Source organism: Apodemus sylvaticus, chromosome 11, assembly GCF_947179515.1.
Source record: "Apodemus sylvaticus chromosome 11, mApoSyl1.1, whole genome shotgun sequence".
Classification (NCBI taxonomy): domain Eukaryota; kingdom Metazoa; phylum Chordata; class Mammalia; order Rodentia; family Muridae; genus Apodemus; species Apodemus sylvaticus.
This window is the reverse complement of record NC_067482.1, coordinates 52,709,749-52,728,722: the sequence shown is the minus strand read 5'-3', so window position 1 is coordinate 52,728,722 and position 18,974 is coordinate 52,709,749. Positions and strand designations below refer to the sequence as shown.

The window sequence follows — 18,974 nt, the reverse complement described above, 5'->3', positions numbered from 1 at the left end:
TTTATATATTTTAAGTATTGTTTCTTCCCACTGACAGTTAGAACAGTGGTTATGTTTGTCATATTAACTTTCAGAAGTGACTTTCATGTAATTCTATGTACACTTGTGGGGAGAATTTGCCTCGTATTAAGAAGGTACACAATAGTGAAACTATCTGTAACATCACTCAAACTGTTCCATGAAAAAGATTGATTTGTCATGGCACACATTAAAAGCATCCTTACATGTGATTTATTTATACAATTTACCACATTTTAGAGCCCTTCAGCTTTTCCAATTAATAGGATTGTCATTTTTATGTATGGATGGATTCTTGGTATAGTTTGGCTTTGAGCCATAATGTTATCTATCCTTTTAACTCTTTGGAAACGTTGACTTATCTTCACTGCATTAGTGCAGCTTCAAATTTGTTTCAAGTTCGAGATGACAAAGGTCACTTCATTAGGGCCCTCAATGGCCTTCCTTCCCTGTAGTCTTCAAGTATCTTATACAAAGTATCATAAAAAAATGTTCTGCTTCCATTAACAAAAAGTGAGCAGGGAAGAAAAAGCCAATTATTTGCAGCCCATAAAATCCTTATGATAATTTGGAAGACTTTAATTAAACTAATACATCATACTACACTTATAAAGACAAAGGAGACAAAAAGGGAAGCACATAATCCTTTTTTTTCTTCTGTTGAGAAACACCATATTGCTTTGTGATTAAGTGCTTTAAGCATTGTGACCTATTTTAAAATCTAAGATTTGCAGTCCTTTTCATATAATATTAAACATATTAAAAATTCGATGCAATATTGATTAGAACAGTGCCCTCCACAAAAGCTTCGAATGAAGCTGTATTAAAGCATGGCTTAAAAGCAATTTGTATTAATTTCTTACGATTTTTGAACCCTTCAAAATAAAGATCCTAAACAGTCATCTAGCACAGATATATTTTTTTTATCAAAAGAACGTTATTTGCTATTTTACTCTTGTTTTATGTTTTGCTTATAGCCTTATGGATAAGTCTCCTGGTGTTATTTGCATAAAGTCCACTTCTAATGGTAATAAAGTATAGATTGCTGAGTCTGCTAAGCCACAAATCACATTAAAATAGAATTATATTCATTTTTTAACCCACCAAACAGACCACATAAACAGTGTGCCAAATTTCAAATTTTGAGCCTGCTTTTCCTGTAAGCTCAAAGCTGGCTAACCGGTTAGATTTCTTTCTCCTCTGAGAAACATAAGTGTGTTTTGGGCTCTGGCTGTGTCCTTTCCTGTTTACTCTGCTTGTTGCTGGTGGTTAGACTGGTGGTTGTTCAGGGCTCCCCACATGTCTCACCGTTTTCCAGTCACGTGCACCTTCAGTGGCATTTGAGGACAGCGTAGCTTCCTCTTGCCGTCCTCTCATGAGCGCCTTCTCTCCTTTTTGTAGGCAGGTTATTGCTGCTTTTGGCACATAACGAGTAGCTTGTGCTGCTGTCTGCTCAAGGGTAGTCAGTAGCATAGTCTAAAGAGAATTAACAATGCTAGTTTAAGCTGGTATCATTTTATCTTTGTATTGTGAGCTTTAAGAACACAAAAACATTTATTAGTCAACGTTGGTCCTTGGTGAATGAAACTGTAGAGCTATGATCCCCTCTACACTTTTTAGTTATATAGCGAATAAATAGAAGATTTGGGATTAATATCTCTCACTCCTGGATTCACAAGTTTTTATTCTAAATAGTTATTTAAAATTAAAATTCTAAGAAAAATGAACTAAATGCAAAAGAAATCCTTCAATATGAATATTAAAACAGAAAAGAAACTTCCCACTGTACCGTTACCTTTGCTTTTTTTTTTTAAACAAATAGTTTATCTGCCTGCTTTATCTCTAGAGTCATTGACATGTTGTCTACATATAATGTTTAGGAAGATGGGTTTTGTTTCTCCTATCACGCTGCATACTATTATGTGTAGGTATTTTTGAGCTAAGGAAAGGAAAAGGGAAGTGCTTAAGACGTACTTAAAGGAAATCTCCAGTGTACACAGAGATTTTTTTTTTTTTTGGATTTTTGGTTTTTTTTCAAGACAGCATTTCTCTGTATAGCCCTGGTTGTCCTGGAACTTACTGTGTAGACCAGGCTGGCCTCGGACTCAGAAATCCGCCTCCCTCTGTCTCCCAGAGTGCTGGGATTATAGGCGTGCGCCACCACCACCCAGCTATACAGAGAGATTTCTCACTGCTTCTGACCGTATCTCTTATCTTCTTTAACAGTTGTCTTTCTCCAGTACCTAGCCAATATACTCCTTTCTCGTCACCCTCATGTGTTCCTCTGATTATTTGGCTCTCCCAGAATCTTACTACCTTGGTGTTCATTTTTGTCTCCCCTTAGTTGCTAAGTTATTTGTACTCATGTTTTTATGGGGTTCTTTAAAAGACTAAAAAGAAAAAATGCAAAAAAAAAAATCCCTTAGAATCATGCTGGTCTCTTGGGTTGCTGTGCATTTTTCTTTTTATGCCACTTACTGAACTAGACTTTAAAACCTTAGGAATTGTTGCTGACACTAAGATTCTATGATTCTAATAGAACACCAAGTCAATCAAGATTGATTGCCTGGCTACCCAGCCCAAGGAATTCTTTTATTAAGCTCCAAGTCATTCACTCTCTGAAGTAAGAGCAAACCATTTAAGGTGAGAAAGGGGTATTCATTACTATGGCATTTCCTTTCCTGGCTGATTTGGTGGCTAATAGCTAAAAGGCTTCTCTTCCTTAGTAATGTGTAAATAATAATGACAAATGTGACTGTGAATATATGTGTGCACACAACTCACACATACAAATAATTTAATTATGATCGAATATGATACCTACATAAGCTTCAAGAAAACAGCATACTGTGTTCATTTATAGTGGCTTAGGAAATGTAAAATTTTGCTTATTGTTTTTAAGCCATGTCCCAAAGGGAGGTAGTTGCCACTGTAGCATGTTTGTGTATTTGAAAGTAAGAATTAAATAATGATTTTTGTGCAAACAATGTAGTGAAAAATAGATTTGATTAGGATTCCCCACTGTTAATTTGGGTCCCTGAGTTATTCATATGCAATTTTATATAAAATGATTCCTATCTCCGGGTTCTACGAAGCTTCAATGTGGAGAGAGCAAAGTTAAGATTACTACTTCCCAAGGTCTTTGTAAGGTTAAGTTAAAAGCTACATATGATATTTTATAAATACTCTTGTGGAGAAAAAAATCATTCCTCATATATTGGCAAGTGCAGAGACGAAGATATAGATGTATATTAGATATAAACATTACATGACACAGGATCTTTCATTAGGAAATAAATCAAAGAAACAGGAATACATTTTTATGTTTATATTTCATGAGAAGCAGAGAGTTGGTGAGAAGTTTGTTGGGTAAGGGAGCGTGAACTGACAGTTATGCACTGGTAGGGAGATAGCATAGCCTCTTTGTACAGATTGATGTGAGGCCCTGTGTTTTCAGAGATAAGGATATTCTTTTGCTCCGGGTATCCACACACTTCAGCTATAAAAGCCTTTCACGTGATAATAGATGACCTGCTTGAGGAAAGAGGGTGAGGGGCCATCTGCGTTCTTCCATTTGCCCAATGTTAATGTGCCTTGTACTGGGGCCCTGGATGCTAGCTGTGACAGGTTCACATTAATAGTAATCACAGTTTACAGTTTTTGTAAATTATTCATATAGAGCGCAAGAAAAGATCAAATTACTATTGAAGATTATCTTTCTCTTTGCCCTTCGACTATCTAAATTCCATGCTTACTAGACTTCTCATTTTCCTTTTAAAGCGAGTTTTAATATTCAAAAACTGAATGAGCTTCTAGTCCAGTTAAGGGGGCTGTGGTTCCTCCCTATTATACCTTAGAATGACTTCCTTATTGGGCAGTCATGCACTCAAATATTAGTAACAACGTGAACTTCTCGATTGTGAAAATTAGTATGAATTTGTTCTCTGTGTTATGGAAAACACTCTGCCTTTTATGAGACGCCTTTCACTATTTCCTCGATTCAAACATCACTCAAGGAAAAATAATGCATATTCATAGAGTTATTTTACATATTGCCAATTATATGCAAACACATTCAACAGACACGTGCACTTAATCTTCTCCAATTACATAGGTGCATGATTAGAATTGAAGCATACCTAATGAAAATAAGTAGAAAAATACATACATATTCTTTCAGAGAATATATATTTTATTTTCTGTGGTTTTGGATTTTTTTTTTTAAAGAATCACAGGTATAAAAGCCCATCTATTTCTACATGAGAGATCTCTGTATTTTCTTATACCTGGATCTGAATACTTCTATTCTCTGAGCAGTTCAATTTTCCTCTCCTAGCACTTGTTCAAAAAGCACAAGAAATGGGGGGAGGGAGAGTTATTTTTACCAGACAACTGCTTTCTTATAACATTTGTAAGCCATATTCCTAGATTAATTTCCTTTTAGATAGAAACTGAAAGATGATTGAGATGTAGTGATAGCCTCATAGCAAGGAGTCCAGGATGACTTGGCTTCAAATGTGTGTGTGTGTGTGTGTATGTGTATGTGTGTGTGTGTGTGTGTGTGTGTGTGTGTGTGCACATGTGCATATTTATGTGTGTGTACCTTTGTGTGCATATGTGTGTATCTCTCTATCTATATCTTTATCTCTCTCTTTGTGTGGTGTGTGTGTGTGTGTATGTGTGTGTGTGAGTGAGAGAGAGAGAGAGAGAGAGAGAGAGAGAGAAAGAGAGAGACCTGTTGTCTCAGTGATAGACATGAATGAGGAGAAAGGTTGAGAGAGGAAGACACAGACTGAGTCTTTACCTGAATTGGCCCTGGCTGAATTGGTCAGGTCTGGTTTACTCGACCCTATCTCCTTAGCAGTGGTGATCTGAAAATTGAATCCACGGTGATGTTAATTTGTTGTTTCAAATCAAAGCAAACACATCCTGGTAGCATGAATTTCTATTCAGACCACCCCCAACACTTTTCAGGTCTGTGCTTCCAAAATGATTCATGATGAGCTCGATGATGATTTGAAATAGTCAGTTTTGTTTCTAAACATTAATATTTAATGTTGAAGAAGAATCCATCTATTTTGATTCTAGTGACTGGAGGATATAAGTATATAGTTGTATTTTTCCATGCATCAAAGCCAAAGCCACAAACAACTCTCTACAATTAGTTAAATTGTCACATAGTTCTGAGTAATATTTTAATAAGGGGATTTCATTATCTTGCATGATAGAATGGTGCATATATTATTTAAATGTGTTATATTCCTGGGTATGATGATAAGTTGAAATTATAAGTAAGCTTTGAAAAAATTATACATTAAACATTTTGACTCTGGGGATTTTTATTTTTTAAATGTTTCATTTATTTATTAAGAAGCTTTGCAGAAAACTGCATAGATGATCAACTTTAAAGAAAAATCAATCAATCATTCTCACTTGAGAAAGATAAAAAGAAATGTAATGATATTTTTATAATGTCAGACTAAACTTAAAAAATAGAACAATTGGAGACAATAATGTGCTAGCAAGGCATATAGCATTTGCCGCCATTCCGAATAGCTGTGTGATAAGATCAAAAGCCATATGACAAATGATATAAGGAAAGGATGTCCACACAATTTTAAATTTTCAAAATTGCATTTATGATATCATGGAATGACAGATAATTTGATTTACTTAGTTATCATTTCCCGAATACACATTCATTCGTTAACACAATGTATTAACAACCAATCATATTCAGATGCTGGGAAAGAATAGGTGGAGTGAACTTGATGTTTACCCTCAGGGAGGCAGGGCACTGTGCCTTGAATATGACAGAAGCATCAAATGAATAACTATGAAACTGTTAAATGTGTCGTAAGCACTATAAAAGCGTGTCATATACTGGAAGGCCAAGAACACAGAATGGGCAGATGGAATGTTTGCTTGCTTTAGGATTCTATGGCATCTACAAGTTGGTTTGTAAATAGAACATAAACTGAAATCTTTCAAACATCTTTAGTGAAGATGATTGAATTAAATGTGTGATGATAATCCTATGAAATGAGAAAAAGTAAGCTCAATTAATTTTATGATTTAGATTATATATCTGTGATATGTTTGATCAAAACATCTTGTATTTTATTAACTTCTCTTAGAGAAAAATATTTCTTGAAATAAATATTTAATAAGCATTTATGACATATTAAAGAATTTTAAACGTATTTAAATAACATGGGTATCTCACTGTCAACAGTGTTTCTCAAATCTTCCTCTGAAATGCAATTAATTTTCAAATGTCAGTCTTTTTCTATACTATATGTTTTATAAATAAATAAATAAATAAATAAATAAATAAATAAATAAATAATGAATAAGCAGTCGAGGGAGACAGCATCTACTTCTTTCCTAAATTTCTATTTGCATGTAAGTATGTTGTGACCTTGGAAGTTAAATTGAAGATTCTTCTCTCCTTGTCCCCATTCTTAAGAACTTTGTGTCATGAACTTTATTCACTGTGTTCATGCTCCAAAAATGACATTATCCTTTCAGTGATTTTTCAAGCTTACTAAAGATTTTACTATCATCATTTGTGACATCAAATTGAAAAGAAAATGCTTTGCATAGTTCCTTGTATAGAAAGCAAAAAGTGGCCTATTGATTGATCTCAAGTTCAGGAAAATACTTAACACCATTTAAAGCTTACTTTAGCAGCAAAATATTTTGAAGGCATAGTGTCATCACTTCTATTTGTGCAAACTAGATACAAGGACATGGGACACAGCCTGACAAAGCAGTCTTGACTGTGAAGAAGAGAGTAATTCAGGTTAATCAGACATGTGAAGCCCATTTGTACCCCACACATAAATTACTGGGTTTCTATCAAGAGAGAGTGAGCCATATCATAATTTCATTTAGAGCGAAAGCTACTTGGAGGGTGTGAACATTTAGATCTAGCTCACATCTCTGACACTTCCGGGATGTGTAAGTTCAGAAGCATCTGCAGCATAATTACCATATCACTCTGTTCTGATTATAGAATATAGCCTCTGCGCTCTCCATTCTCCCTCCCTTTGACATTTCATAGCCTTGAAAAGCTTGAACCCTGAAACAAAATTAACGCAATGATTCTTACACCATCCAAACATTTCTTGTCAGAGACAGCATCCTTGGGATTAGCCAGCTGTATTGATTTAGGTGCCCCAGGGTTGTTAATTGTAGTGAGAACTGCTATGTCTCTGTGACTTCTGAAAAAGGTCGTGGCCAACACAAATACATCTTTAAGAAGGAAAGAATACCCTTAACCGAGATACACAGTTCAAGCTTTGCAAGTAGGCTGGCAAAACCCTACTCACATCCCTGTAAAGCAGACATATATTTTTGTATTTTTTATAGGTGGATACAGTGCAGACCACGAACCCACCTGGCCACATTGAGGAATCGTGTAAAATCAATGTATGTGCTCGTAAGTGAAATACATGCCAACTTCCAACTCAATATGTTGGATCCTAATAGACCCAGATTTGTCTTGCGTAGAAAGAAATTGATTTCCGTGGGACAAGATCACTAGCTCATTAAACTGAAGCCCCAATTTTGAAGAACACACACACACACACACACACACACACACACACACACACACACACACAAACTCTGCAAAAAGAAAGCAAATTGTACTTTGCAAGGAAATAAGAACTATGAAGCCTTAAATATGGATTTAAAGAGGGATGTGTGTGACGTTGTGCAATCTTATTGATTACCGTGGGGAGAGACTTATGCCACCAAATGCAGGATCATGAAAAGAAGAACGGGAAATCCTTTCTTCACTTCTCAACTGAATGAACTCATGGAAAGGGTGGCCATATACATCTGCTCTCATTTCTGATTATTAAGATGGAGATTACTGTAAACATGCTTTCATTCCTCTGGTTTGAACTCATTGGAAGCATTATGCAGCCATCATCAGGGACTGCGCTAGATCAACAAAGAAGTGGAAGTGTATACCTCAGGACTGAATTCCGGAAATTAGACCATTTAATGGTATTTAATAAGGCTTTAAGGAAAATATATCACTGCCAATCAGGGAAAGTGAGGAACTTAGGGCTTGGGAGAAAATATAATGTTAAGTCATTCTAGCACCCACTGAATGTGATTTGTGATGCTGTAGAAGCAGAAGTTAGATCACAATGTATTTAGAAATCTTTTTCATCATTCCTGAATGAGTTTAGGATTAGTCACACAAGTGTTCAAGGAATGCATGTCCATTACGTCAATAGGAAACTGGCCTTTAAATTTTTGGTCCTATTCTTTCCTGTGTATAGAGAAGGGCATATGATAATATGATAGTATATATATATATATATATATATATATATATATATATATATATATATATATATATATCAAGCAAACAAGGATGAGCTGCATGCAAGAAGCTCTTTGCATTATCGTGTTAATTCCTCAAGGGAAGACACTGTATACATCTGCAGGCGGGTTTTTATATGAGTGTGAATGTAGGTGTGTACAATGGCATGTGCAGAAGGAGGTAAAATTTAACCATTAGCAATTGCACTTTGGTCTGTTACCTAGAACATAAAGAGGTCACATCAACTACTGTCTTAAGCCATTTCTTCTGCTATTTTTAATGATTATTATTCAGAAAGCAAGTGACTCTAAAATAGGATGTCTACTGCAGAATTTCACCAATTAAATATGATATTTGATGTGATTGAGCCATTTATGTGAAGATGGTACTGATGTCTGATAATAATGAGTGTCACTCATGTGAAATTAGTGTGAAGACAGTTGAAATACATATTATACTCCTTCAGACTATTTTCTTCAATGGCAGGACATGAATGAAGCATGGATGCTAACATTGAAAGGACTAGAGAAATATTTGTTTTCTTAATCACAGCTTTTTATTCTGTCACTAGGTTATGTGCATTTAGTCTTTACTTTTGTTCAACATAAAATCTGTAAAAAATAATCTTACATAGCATAAATCAGGTAGTATATATTTGAAACAGATGAGCATATTTTTTGTAGTCATCATGTGCCATAAAAATTTTGAAACTACTCTCTTTTGATGTGTTTATTCATTTCTCCTTGTCTTGCTGATTAATTTTATAGTTGAATTTTTACCTCTTCTTTCTATGTGACAATCAATTGCACCTGATCCTCTATAATGTTACAGGGATTTTTGTCTTTATTTATGCTATTATAATAAATTATAAGACAAACTGTTTGATTCTATCATATTAAATATTTTTTGTGACAAATACAATAAAAAGAACACTACTTTACAATATGCCTATGTTTCCTAAATCAATAGTTCTGTTAAGCACATTGATACGTACCACACATTCATCTTACTGGTATTTATTGGAGAATAAGGATCTTAGACACTGAGGAGTAAAAATTTTAGAATACTTTATAATACTTAAAGTATAATTACATCATTTTACCCTTGCCCCCATGCCTTAGATAGGTATCTTTTCTCCTCCTCAACATCCCTCCCATGTTTCTTACACTCCTGTTGTCTCCCTCTCTAGTTAATAGTCTCTTTTTTGATTATCATTGTTACATATAAATATAGATGCACAAATATATAATTATAACTTGCTTAGTCTGTTTTTGTTATTTGTGTATATATGGTTTCTGAGCTGTACACTTTGTTCTAGATAACTATTTAAATCTCCTTGTCCCTCTCCTACCAGTCTTTAGTTGCCTATAGGTCTTTGTTTAGAAGTGGGGTTCCATGAGACTGTCCCCTTCCACCACAGCTTGTCAATTGTTAAAGATATTGTTCAGGTCTTGTTTATGAAGCCATTTCTAGGAGACAGTGTCTCCTAGCAAACTTCCTGGTCCTCTAGCTCTTACAATCTTTCCACCCTTTCTTCAGGTTTGTTCCTTGAACAGTAGGTGCAGACACTGTTTTGAAGATGGGTTTGTTTGAACTGGGTTCCATACAATCTATTGATCTCTGCAATACACACAAACTGCTCTGGCTCTGTGCAAACTTGTGTTTGATTTTGAGTTCACCAAATCTGAGAAACCATACTTTGATATTCAAGGTCTAATAAGCTTTTGGTTATTTTGCTTAAATTTTAAGTTTGATAGTTTACTAGTTCTGTAAATTGATTCTTCCTGCTGATCCCATTATTAATAACTAATGACTTTCACTATTAAGGGAACGATACATTATATTGTATTTCAATTGTCACAAAGCACAACCTACACTTCAAGACCAAGGTAACAAAATGCACAGTTGCTGCTACTGTGCTCTTGATTGAACCAAAAGGAAACTTGCCATGGTATACATAATTGTGTTCTGGGATCAATAATTTCCCTCTATGTTAATTGAAGCAAGCAGCACCCAAGTACAAAATCATTCTTCTTACAACAGAGAAAAACATTTTGTCCTGCCTAGAGTTGAACGCATGCCTTGGCAAAATATTAGAGAAAGAAAACCAGTTTTTCTTGTTCTTCATACTCCCCCACTCACCCCCCCCCCCCAAGGACTGAGCTGCACATAAAGGTCTCCATGACTTCAAAGGCATTTCTGGGCTTGGATCAGGGTGGCTGAGTTCAGAGGAGTGGCAGACACTAGCCCCTGATGTTTATTGCTGTGGGCTCTTTCATCTAATGGTAATTCTTTGCTTAGAGGGAGCAACAGACAGAGCAGTCTTGTGACTGTTAAAAATCTCCAGATTAATGTTTAGTCGCAAAACACTTCTCACACACACACACACACACACACACACACACACACACAGAGAGAACAGTAAGTACTTTCACTTTACATTCCTGCTACTACTCCATCAGCAGAAGTTCCAAGAAACTGTAGGGAAGGAAAGCAAATTTCTACAGCTACAAATCCAGTATATATGTCATGTGTACGTTCTCACTGCAGCACTTGGACTTGCAAAGTAGTACTGCTTTCGTAATCATACAGTTAGCATGGCTGATAGTTTCCTCCTTCCTTCCTTCCTCCTATCCATCCTTCCCTCTTCCTTTTCAGAGAATTAGTTATGTAAACCTCTTGTATCATTCAGTTTCATTTCTAGTTGTTTGGGCAATTGATCTGGATGATAAAGTTCAAGCTTCTCACAGTTTTTGATTTTACAAGGCTAACAGTTGAAATGGGAGGTGTGCAGAAATCATGGCTGCCTCCACCTTCTAAGCTTCTCTTATGTCACTTTCTAAGAATCTTTTGGCTTTTCCTTATCCTCCCATTTTCTCATGAAAGAGCACTGTGTTGTGTGCAGGAACAGCTGCGAATGAGAATCAGCTCAAAAGTTGCATGAAAAATGCATTATCTGTTTTTTACACGAATGAAAATGTCACTTAAAAAAACCTGAAATTAAAAAATATTAAGGATCACAGTGATTGCTTTTCACTGTAGTCCCATGTAAAAAAAAGAATTCTGGTTATTTTTTCTATTAAATAAAATTATTTCAAAACAGAACTGATTTTAGCATTTTTCAGATCACCTTTTAAACAGAAATTACTAAAAAATCAACTCCATTCTGCCAATGCAGTAGCTACTCAGCTTACTAGTGACAACCTCATAATGAAGACACTAGTATTGTCATTATACCCATTATATAGCTGGGAAAATAAGACAGAGGGTCAGTTGCTATATAGAGCTACACTACAAACCTATCAGAAAATAGAACTGGGTGTGAACATTTATACTGTTTCACCTGGTCACACTCTGGCTTGCAAGACTTTGAGGATTGAAAATGTTATAAAACAGGGATATGAGGCTGTTGAGTTGCGTTCTGAAATTAGGGGTTGCAGAGATGAATTTTTTACTTCTTAGATCAGAGATCTATCAGCATGAGATGGAGTCAAGCTGCCTGACTGGATTTAAACAGCATTCTGAAGCTCCAGCATCCAGAAATATTGGTTAAAGATAGACTCTGATATAAATGATCTGCTTTAAATACTGTAGACAGGAAAGAAGGAAAGTTCTTTTCCAATTTACTTGCTTTGTGGGCTAAACATATGTTACTATAAATATGTAGCTTTACACTGAAAAAAATTTTAAATGCAGATTTTGCTTCCCATATCTCGGAGGACTGAAGAAAATGACATTTGTATTCCATAAGGAAGTGGAGTTCACTCTGCAGTGGAGATTCTGTGTGCAGGATCTTACAGCACCTCGCGCGCGCACACACACACACACACACACACACACACACACACACACACACACAGAGTGCTCTGAATCCAGACTGCATGGTCTTCAAACATTACTTACCAACTGACTTTCTTCTTCCATAGGCAACATTTACAAAGTTAACAACAGTGCCTACCTCATAAGTTGGCAATAACCAATTAAGGGCATTAATGTAGGCAGCCTGTGGACGGGATACTATGAGCTAATTCAATGTTTCCAATCATTAATTTTCTTGATGGTGTTTTTTTTTTTTATAATTGACATTGGCATGTATTGGTATAGGTGGGCTAGGTGTTCATGAGCCAAGATAGAGCTATTATCATTGTCAAAAAGTGAGATGAAAACTCCTATAGAAACTCACCATAATCAAGCAGACATGGACTCTCTAGGAAAATCCATCAGTTTCTGGTGTGCTGAACCCTCTGTGATCTATGCTTTTTATCAAGCAAATAGAAGTGAGAGTGGATTGGGAAAGCCATGAATAAGTCTTTCTAAGCTAATGATGAAGCTTTTCTAAGGGAGTGTTTGAAGACCATCACACCACCAAGCAAAAGGGTGTAGCTGTTCTTCCTGTTGTCACTGACCTAAAATTAGAAATTATTTTTGTATTTGTCAGGCACTGGCAGAGCCTCTCAGGAGATAGCTATATCAGGCTCCTGTCAGCAAGCCCTTGTTGGCATCCATGATAATGTCTGGGTTTGTTCAGTGCATATGTGATGCATCCCCAGGTGGGGCAGTCTCTGGATGGTCTTTCCTTGGGGATGCTCTCAGCCAACCATTGAACTGAGCACAGGGTCCCAATGGAGGAGCTAAAGAAAGGTCCCAAGGAGCTGAAAGGGTTTGTAACCCCATAAGAAGAACAACAATATGAGCTACCCAGTACCCCCAGAGCTCCCAGGGACCAACCAAAGAGTATACAGAGAGACCCATGGCTACAGCTGTGTATGTAATAGAGGATGACCTTATTGGACATGAAAGGGAGGAGAGACCCTTGGTCCTGAGAAGGCTGGATGTCCCAATATAGAGGAATGCCAGGACAGGTAATTGGGAGTGGGTAGGTTGGTGAGCAGGGGAAGGAAGGATGGGTTAGGGGGATTTTAGAGGGGAAACCAGGAAAGGCGACAACAAATGAAGAAAATATCTAATAAAAGAAGAAATTATTTTTGAAATCTAATGAAAACTATTGGACAAAAGGAGTAAACAGGCTATTTCCACAAATATCCAAGAAGTATATCTTTTATGAAGATGGTTTTATTTTGAAAATAGTTAAGTTCTAGTGTGGTGTGTTCATTTGAATGCACAAAATAGAAACAAAATCTATGCCTGTGTCATTGAACTGGATAAAGTTTAATATCTGTCAATCAGTGGCTTTCATCTTAAACTTCGTGATTTCTGGAGCACTGGAGAGGATTAAACAAATATCATGACCTTCATTTCTACCTATTTAAAACTTCTTTTTCAACAACGTAAAAAGATTAGTAGGTGTTACCTGGAAATGATGGCATCAGACATGGTGCTGTAGTAGTCTTGAAGCACATCATATCACCTGTAAAGATATGAGGCAATTCTATTTTAAGTTCATATCCCAGTTTAGACGTGAGGAATTGAAAAGAAAACCAACTTGGGATTTTTATTAGACTGTAAGAAATTTTTTCTGTATAGGTGACAGAGCTGGACCCCATGTGTTTTATGGATGTTAACAGAAGCATAACAACAGGTCTTATGCTTTTTTTTCTGTAGGGTTTTGATGGAGAATTCACATTATTGTGATTAAAAAGGAGTTACTTCCTACTTCTATACTCAGATGTTAAGGGTAAAAATGTAGGTTTCTCATTTTGAGACCCAGGCACTTTTTACAAGTGCAGTTCAGACTAGTTTCTAATTGCTGCTGTCTGATTGTGTTGGTGAAAGGTCTGTCCTTGTGGGATCTAAGTGGGATCCAGGTCTCTAATCTTTCTTCTTTACTGTGTATCTAGCTGTTAAAGGAGGGTCAGCATGGGTTTTTTTCTCCTGTGTGTATCTAGCACATGAAAGACACAGACATTCGGAATGTGTATTCTGGAAACATCAGAAACTGGATTCTCATCTGATAAAATATTTCAAATGGCTTCAGTTAGAAAACACAAACTTTCAGCTGACTTAAAACAATTCTCTATTCATTAAACACAGTTTATGCCATTTCAAAATTAAAGTTGAAAGTTGATTGTGATAGTCATGTTCTTGAAACAAGTGTTGGTAGTTTGTGGCAGTGAAAATATTAAGGACAACAAAACAAAACAAAGGAACCATAGGGGTGTTTCAATATTCTTTTATTTAAAAGTCACAGAAACGTCTTGCCTTTTTCATTGAGAAGTTGTTTATAGATGAACTTCCAATTAGTTTTAGATAAAGTTCAACTACATTTAAATGAATCACAACATGGGTCTGTTTTGTCATCCACCAGCCCAACTTTAATGTAAAGATAAAATGCAGTCTATATCTTGCTTGCAGGCTCTGTAATCATGGGCTGTTGCCATCTGAGATTAACATTTGGAATAAAGAGCATGATTAGAGGATTTGAAATTAGTGGGTAACAAGTTGAAATGACACGAAAGTTAAAACAGAGTACTACAGCAATCTATTTTGTGCAATATATTTTTCTACCATTTAATTAGCAGCTTAATTAGCATGATGTTTCTTGTTGTGACCTAAGCCACTGTATTCTCAAGGGGTAATACTCTCAAGAAGACAATGAACAAAAAAATTAACATAATTGTTGATGGATATGTCAGATGTCATCAGAATTAAAAGTAATTCTTTTTCAAATCAAATGCACACCATTTATTTCTTGAATCCAGAACTGATATTTTTAAAAAGATTCGTACAATGGAAACTATTTCCATGAAAAAAAAATGTTTGAAGTAATGCTGTGTTCAGTAGTCAAATGAGCCACATTATAAATTCTAAGGGACCACAAGTCAAAGCCCGAAGAATTCTTTTAGATTAAAAACCATATAGCTCTCACTGTTTTCAGAGCATGAAACATGAAAGTCAGGTATGAAGATAATTAGATATTGAAATGTATAATGGGATTCACAAGATTCTATTAAGAGGCATTGACATGATTCACAAAGGCTAGCATCATGGTAAGACTGTCAGAGTTCCCTCTGCCTTTGGATGGCTTGAAGGGAGAATGTGACTTCGAAATAATTTACTATTACTATTTGCGTGACATAAAAGGGTCTCTCATCCCTCTTCACTCTCGAGATGGTGTTCATTTGTTTCCATTACATGCAATGGAAGTACTTGGTAACTCCAGCGACGGTCATCTACCAGAAGAGTGGCTCTGACTTTTCACAGCAGACAGTGGCCATGGTAGTTTTCCTCTGGAACTCTGAAACAAGACACATTTTAGGGAAGGCTTATACAGCTCGTGATTGAAATCGTGCAAAGGAATGAAATATTTCATTAGGTGAGTTTTACCATTATATTAATGAAACTCATTCTGTAGGGAACTCTTTGTTTATAGGAGGTTATATTTATTGTTTGTAAAAGCATATCAGGAAGTTTTCATTTTTCCCTTATATCTTTTCTTTATCTGACCCATTTTCTCACACAACCAAATTTTTCTTTAATAGAAATTATCAAAGGCCATAATAATTATAGAAATAGTATGGGTCATTAACTAACGGCATGCAGTTGACTAAAATTTATATTTTCTAGAATACAAATCCACTAGATTAGTGATATGAAATTTGTTCAGGAAACAAACACAAAGGCATGTACATACATGAAATACATGAGTACACACACAAATATATGTAATTAATTGAAAAATGCTTGTAATACTTCTCAGATCATTATTTAACTGTTGTCATTAAGATCCTGCTTCATTGCCTGAGGACAAAGGTTGCATCTCAGTTTTCACAGTTAGATTTCACTTGTCCTCAAAAATCTATGCTTCACAGAGCCATAGAAACTGATGAACATTCCCCGACTTCCAGATTTGAATCAATTTCATATCATATTCCAACAAATGAACAAGTACGTGATTTTTAATGTGCATATGAAGTGTGTGTGTGTGTGTGTGTGTGTATGTATCTGTGTGTGTATGTATGTGTGTGTATTTTTCTGAGACAGGGTTTCACTCTAGAGTCCTGGCCTGGAACTCACTAAGTGATCCAGGCTATCTTGGAACTCACCACAATTCTCCTGTCTCAGCCTGGTTAGTTCTAGGTTTACAGGCATAAGACATCAAGGACCGATGTGAATTTAAGTCATAATTGGTTCAGGGAACATAGCTCAGTTGGCAGAGTGTCTAGTTATTATACTAAGGTCCTGAGTTTGAGTCCTTAGCTCATACTAAACCAGAGTGGTAGCATAGAGTCTAGAAATTCTTGTGCTCCAGAGGTTTGAAGTGGAATATTAGTTCAGGGCTGTTCCAGACCTCAACCATCTCCTGGCCTGCTTGTGCTATAAGAAATCCAGTCTAAAAACAAACAAACAAATAAACAAAACAACACAACAAACAAATAAAAACCCTAAAAAGACATAGTTTATAAATTGAACAATGAAGAACTTAGTCTATTAACTATGGACCAATCTTTGAGTAACATCGGAAAAATTATTCAGTTCCTCTTAGGTTTACACAAAGATAATAACACACTAATTGAATTATAAAAAATGTAGCTTATAACTTTTTATATATGTTTTTATATGACATGCCCAAATTACCTGCCATGTATTAAATAAAAGTTGTTATTGAAGAGAGGCTCAGCCAAATGACACAAGGTACAGCTCAGGTACTTCCAATAATCCACGTCTCTGAAGAAGTCTGCATGTAATATATATTGCTGTCATGTTATATATACATGTAAGTGCAATCTTATATAAAAACAAACAAATCACACACTCATGTGCATACGCACACATTAGCACATCTACCTGTCCATCCATCCATTTGTCTGCATATACATCTGTCTGTCAGTCTACTTACATACTTTACTACTCCATAGACTCAACTATCCACCTATCTTTTGTTTTGGAGACAGTTTGTTTTCTGCCCATACTGGCATTAAACCACAAAAATCTTCTGGCCTCAGAGTTCTGTATAATAGAATTATAGAACTGAGTATCCATGACCAGGTGTATGTTTGACTAAGGTTTTACCATATTCACAAGCTAGACTGAGATTTCAATAGCAGATTGTAACTAGAGTGTTAAAGGAAAAGTCTAGCTGTACTGACAACCTATGACATTGAAATGTAAGCCAAATAAACCCTTCCCTTCCCTGAGTTGCTTTTGTTCATGGTGTTTCTCACAGCAACAGAAAGAAAACCAGGACATGGTGTGTCTAAGAGCGTTTTTTTTTTTTTTTTTTAATGTTTGCAGGAATTGAAAGCTGATTTTTGAACTATTTGTTGGCTTAGACTTTATAACCTTAATAAATGAGCTCGCTGTTTTGCATCGCTTCAAAGGGGTGTTTTAGAATTGTTTGGAGCATACAAATGTGTTTATAAAACATGGTAATTTTTGTAAATGAGAACATAATAAAAATGATGATCAATGCATTACTCTGCGCTGCCTCCGCAAGGATTTCTGTGTTTAGAAACTATTCATTAAAACAAATACCAAGAAAATATGCAACAATTTCACTGTTTTTGTTACTTATTTTCTAATAGGATGCAGCAGTGGAATTAGGTAAATTCCAGTCCTCCTCTCCACTTTTCATTTTTTCATTTTTTTAAACATTTAGAGTGTGAACCAGCTATTTATTTGTTTATTTATTGCTACGTTTTTAAAATTTCACATGCATGTTGTAGTTGAAATTTGATGTTAAGTGCATTTCATGTGGAGAGTTGTACTTATCCCTTAGCAGTCATCCTTCCTTGCTGCTGAGTCTGCATTCTCGATTAACATACTCTAAAAACTGTGGAGACATTCTCCCAGTTACCATGCAAATTAGCATGATTATCTGAAAACATGTTCAGAAAAGCATACGCTTTTTAGGTACTTGCTAGTAATGTATGTAACTAATCTGGAAGATGAAATTAAATGTGTTGGAGTTAGGCTGGAAGGGCTTAGTTAAATTAATTTTAACGGTGTGGACATTTATTTTCATAAAATCAGGTATTGAAAAAAGAGCTCGTCAATTCTGCCCTGTTTGTATCCTGCAGATCTTTGAAGGATAAAATGATTCATTTCAGAAACACTTAGAACTGGTTCACTTCTAATAAGCCACAATATCTCAGTCTGGACCCTTGTTGCTCTGGCTGTAATCTCCCTCTCGTATCTGTACTTATATATCTCTGTATGTCTGTGTTCTAGTCATTATGGTTGTTTTCCAAGGGTCAAATTTTGCTGACAGGTAATTGCATTAAAAAATTCAAAAAATTTATTATTGAAAGTATATGTGTGTGCGCGTGCGTGTTCGTGTGTGTGTGTGTGTATGTGTGTGCGCATGAATATGATGTATGAGAATGTGCTCATAAATGATATACATGGGCAGACTAAAAGGACAACTCTATAGAGTCAGTTATGCCTCCAATTTTACAAGGATTCAGGAGATTGAGCTCAAGTTATCAATCAGGCTGATGTAGCAAGTGCCTTGACCCACTGAGACGTTTCACAAGCCTCGTGCCAACTCATTCTGAACCGTACTTCACTCTAATACTGTAATTCTTTTTCTTTTCAACTAGACAAAAGTACAAACACCACCATCTGGGATTCTTCTTTTATTAATCATTTTCCAAATTACCAAATCATTAATTATGAATTGTAAACAAATTTTTGCGTGTAGTTTTATGGTGCT

General features: G+C 35.7%; 1 protein-coding gene across 4 annotated transcripts in view; it reads left to right on the top strand.

The window, feature by feature from the left end:
- The window catches only part of Pcdh7 (protocadherin 7), a 417,106-nt gene that overhangs the window by 65,277 nt on the left and 332,855 nt on the right, over positions 1–18,974 (top strand). The window contains exon 2 of one of the 4 annotated variants that reach the window (XM_052198929.1): positions 7,393–7,544. The exons of the other annotated variants lie outside the window; for them this stretch is intronic. Within the exon in view, the coding sequence (XP_052054889.1) occupies positions 7,393–7,470 (78 nt within the window). The 3' untranslated portion in view covers positions 7,471–7,544. Of the gene's footprint in view, positions 1–7,392; positions 7,545–18,974 lie in introns of those variants that run through there. 4 annotated transcript variants of the gene reach the window in all.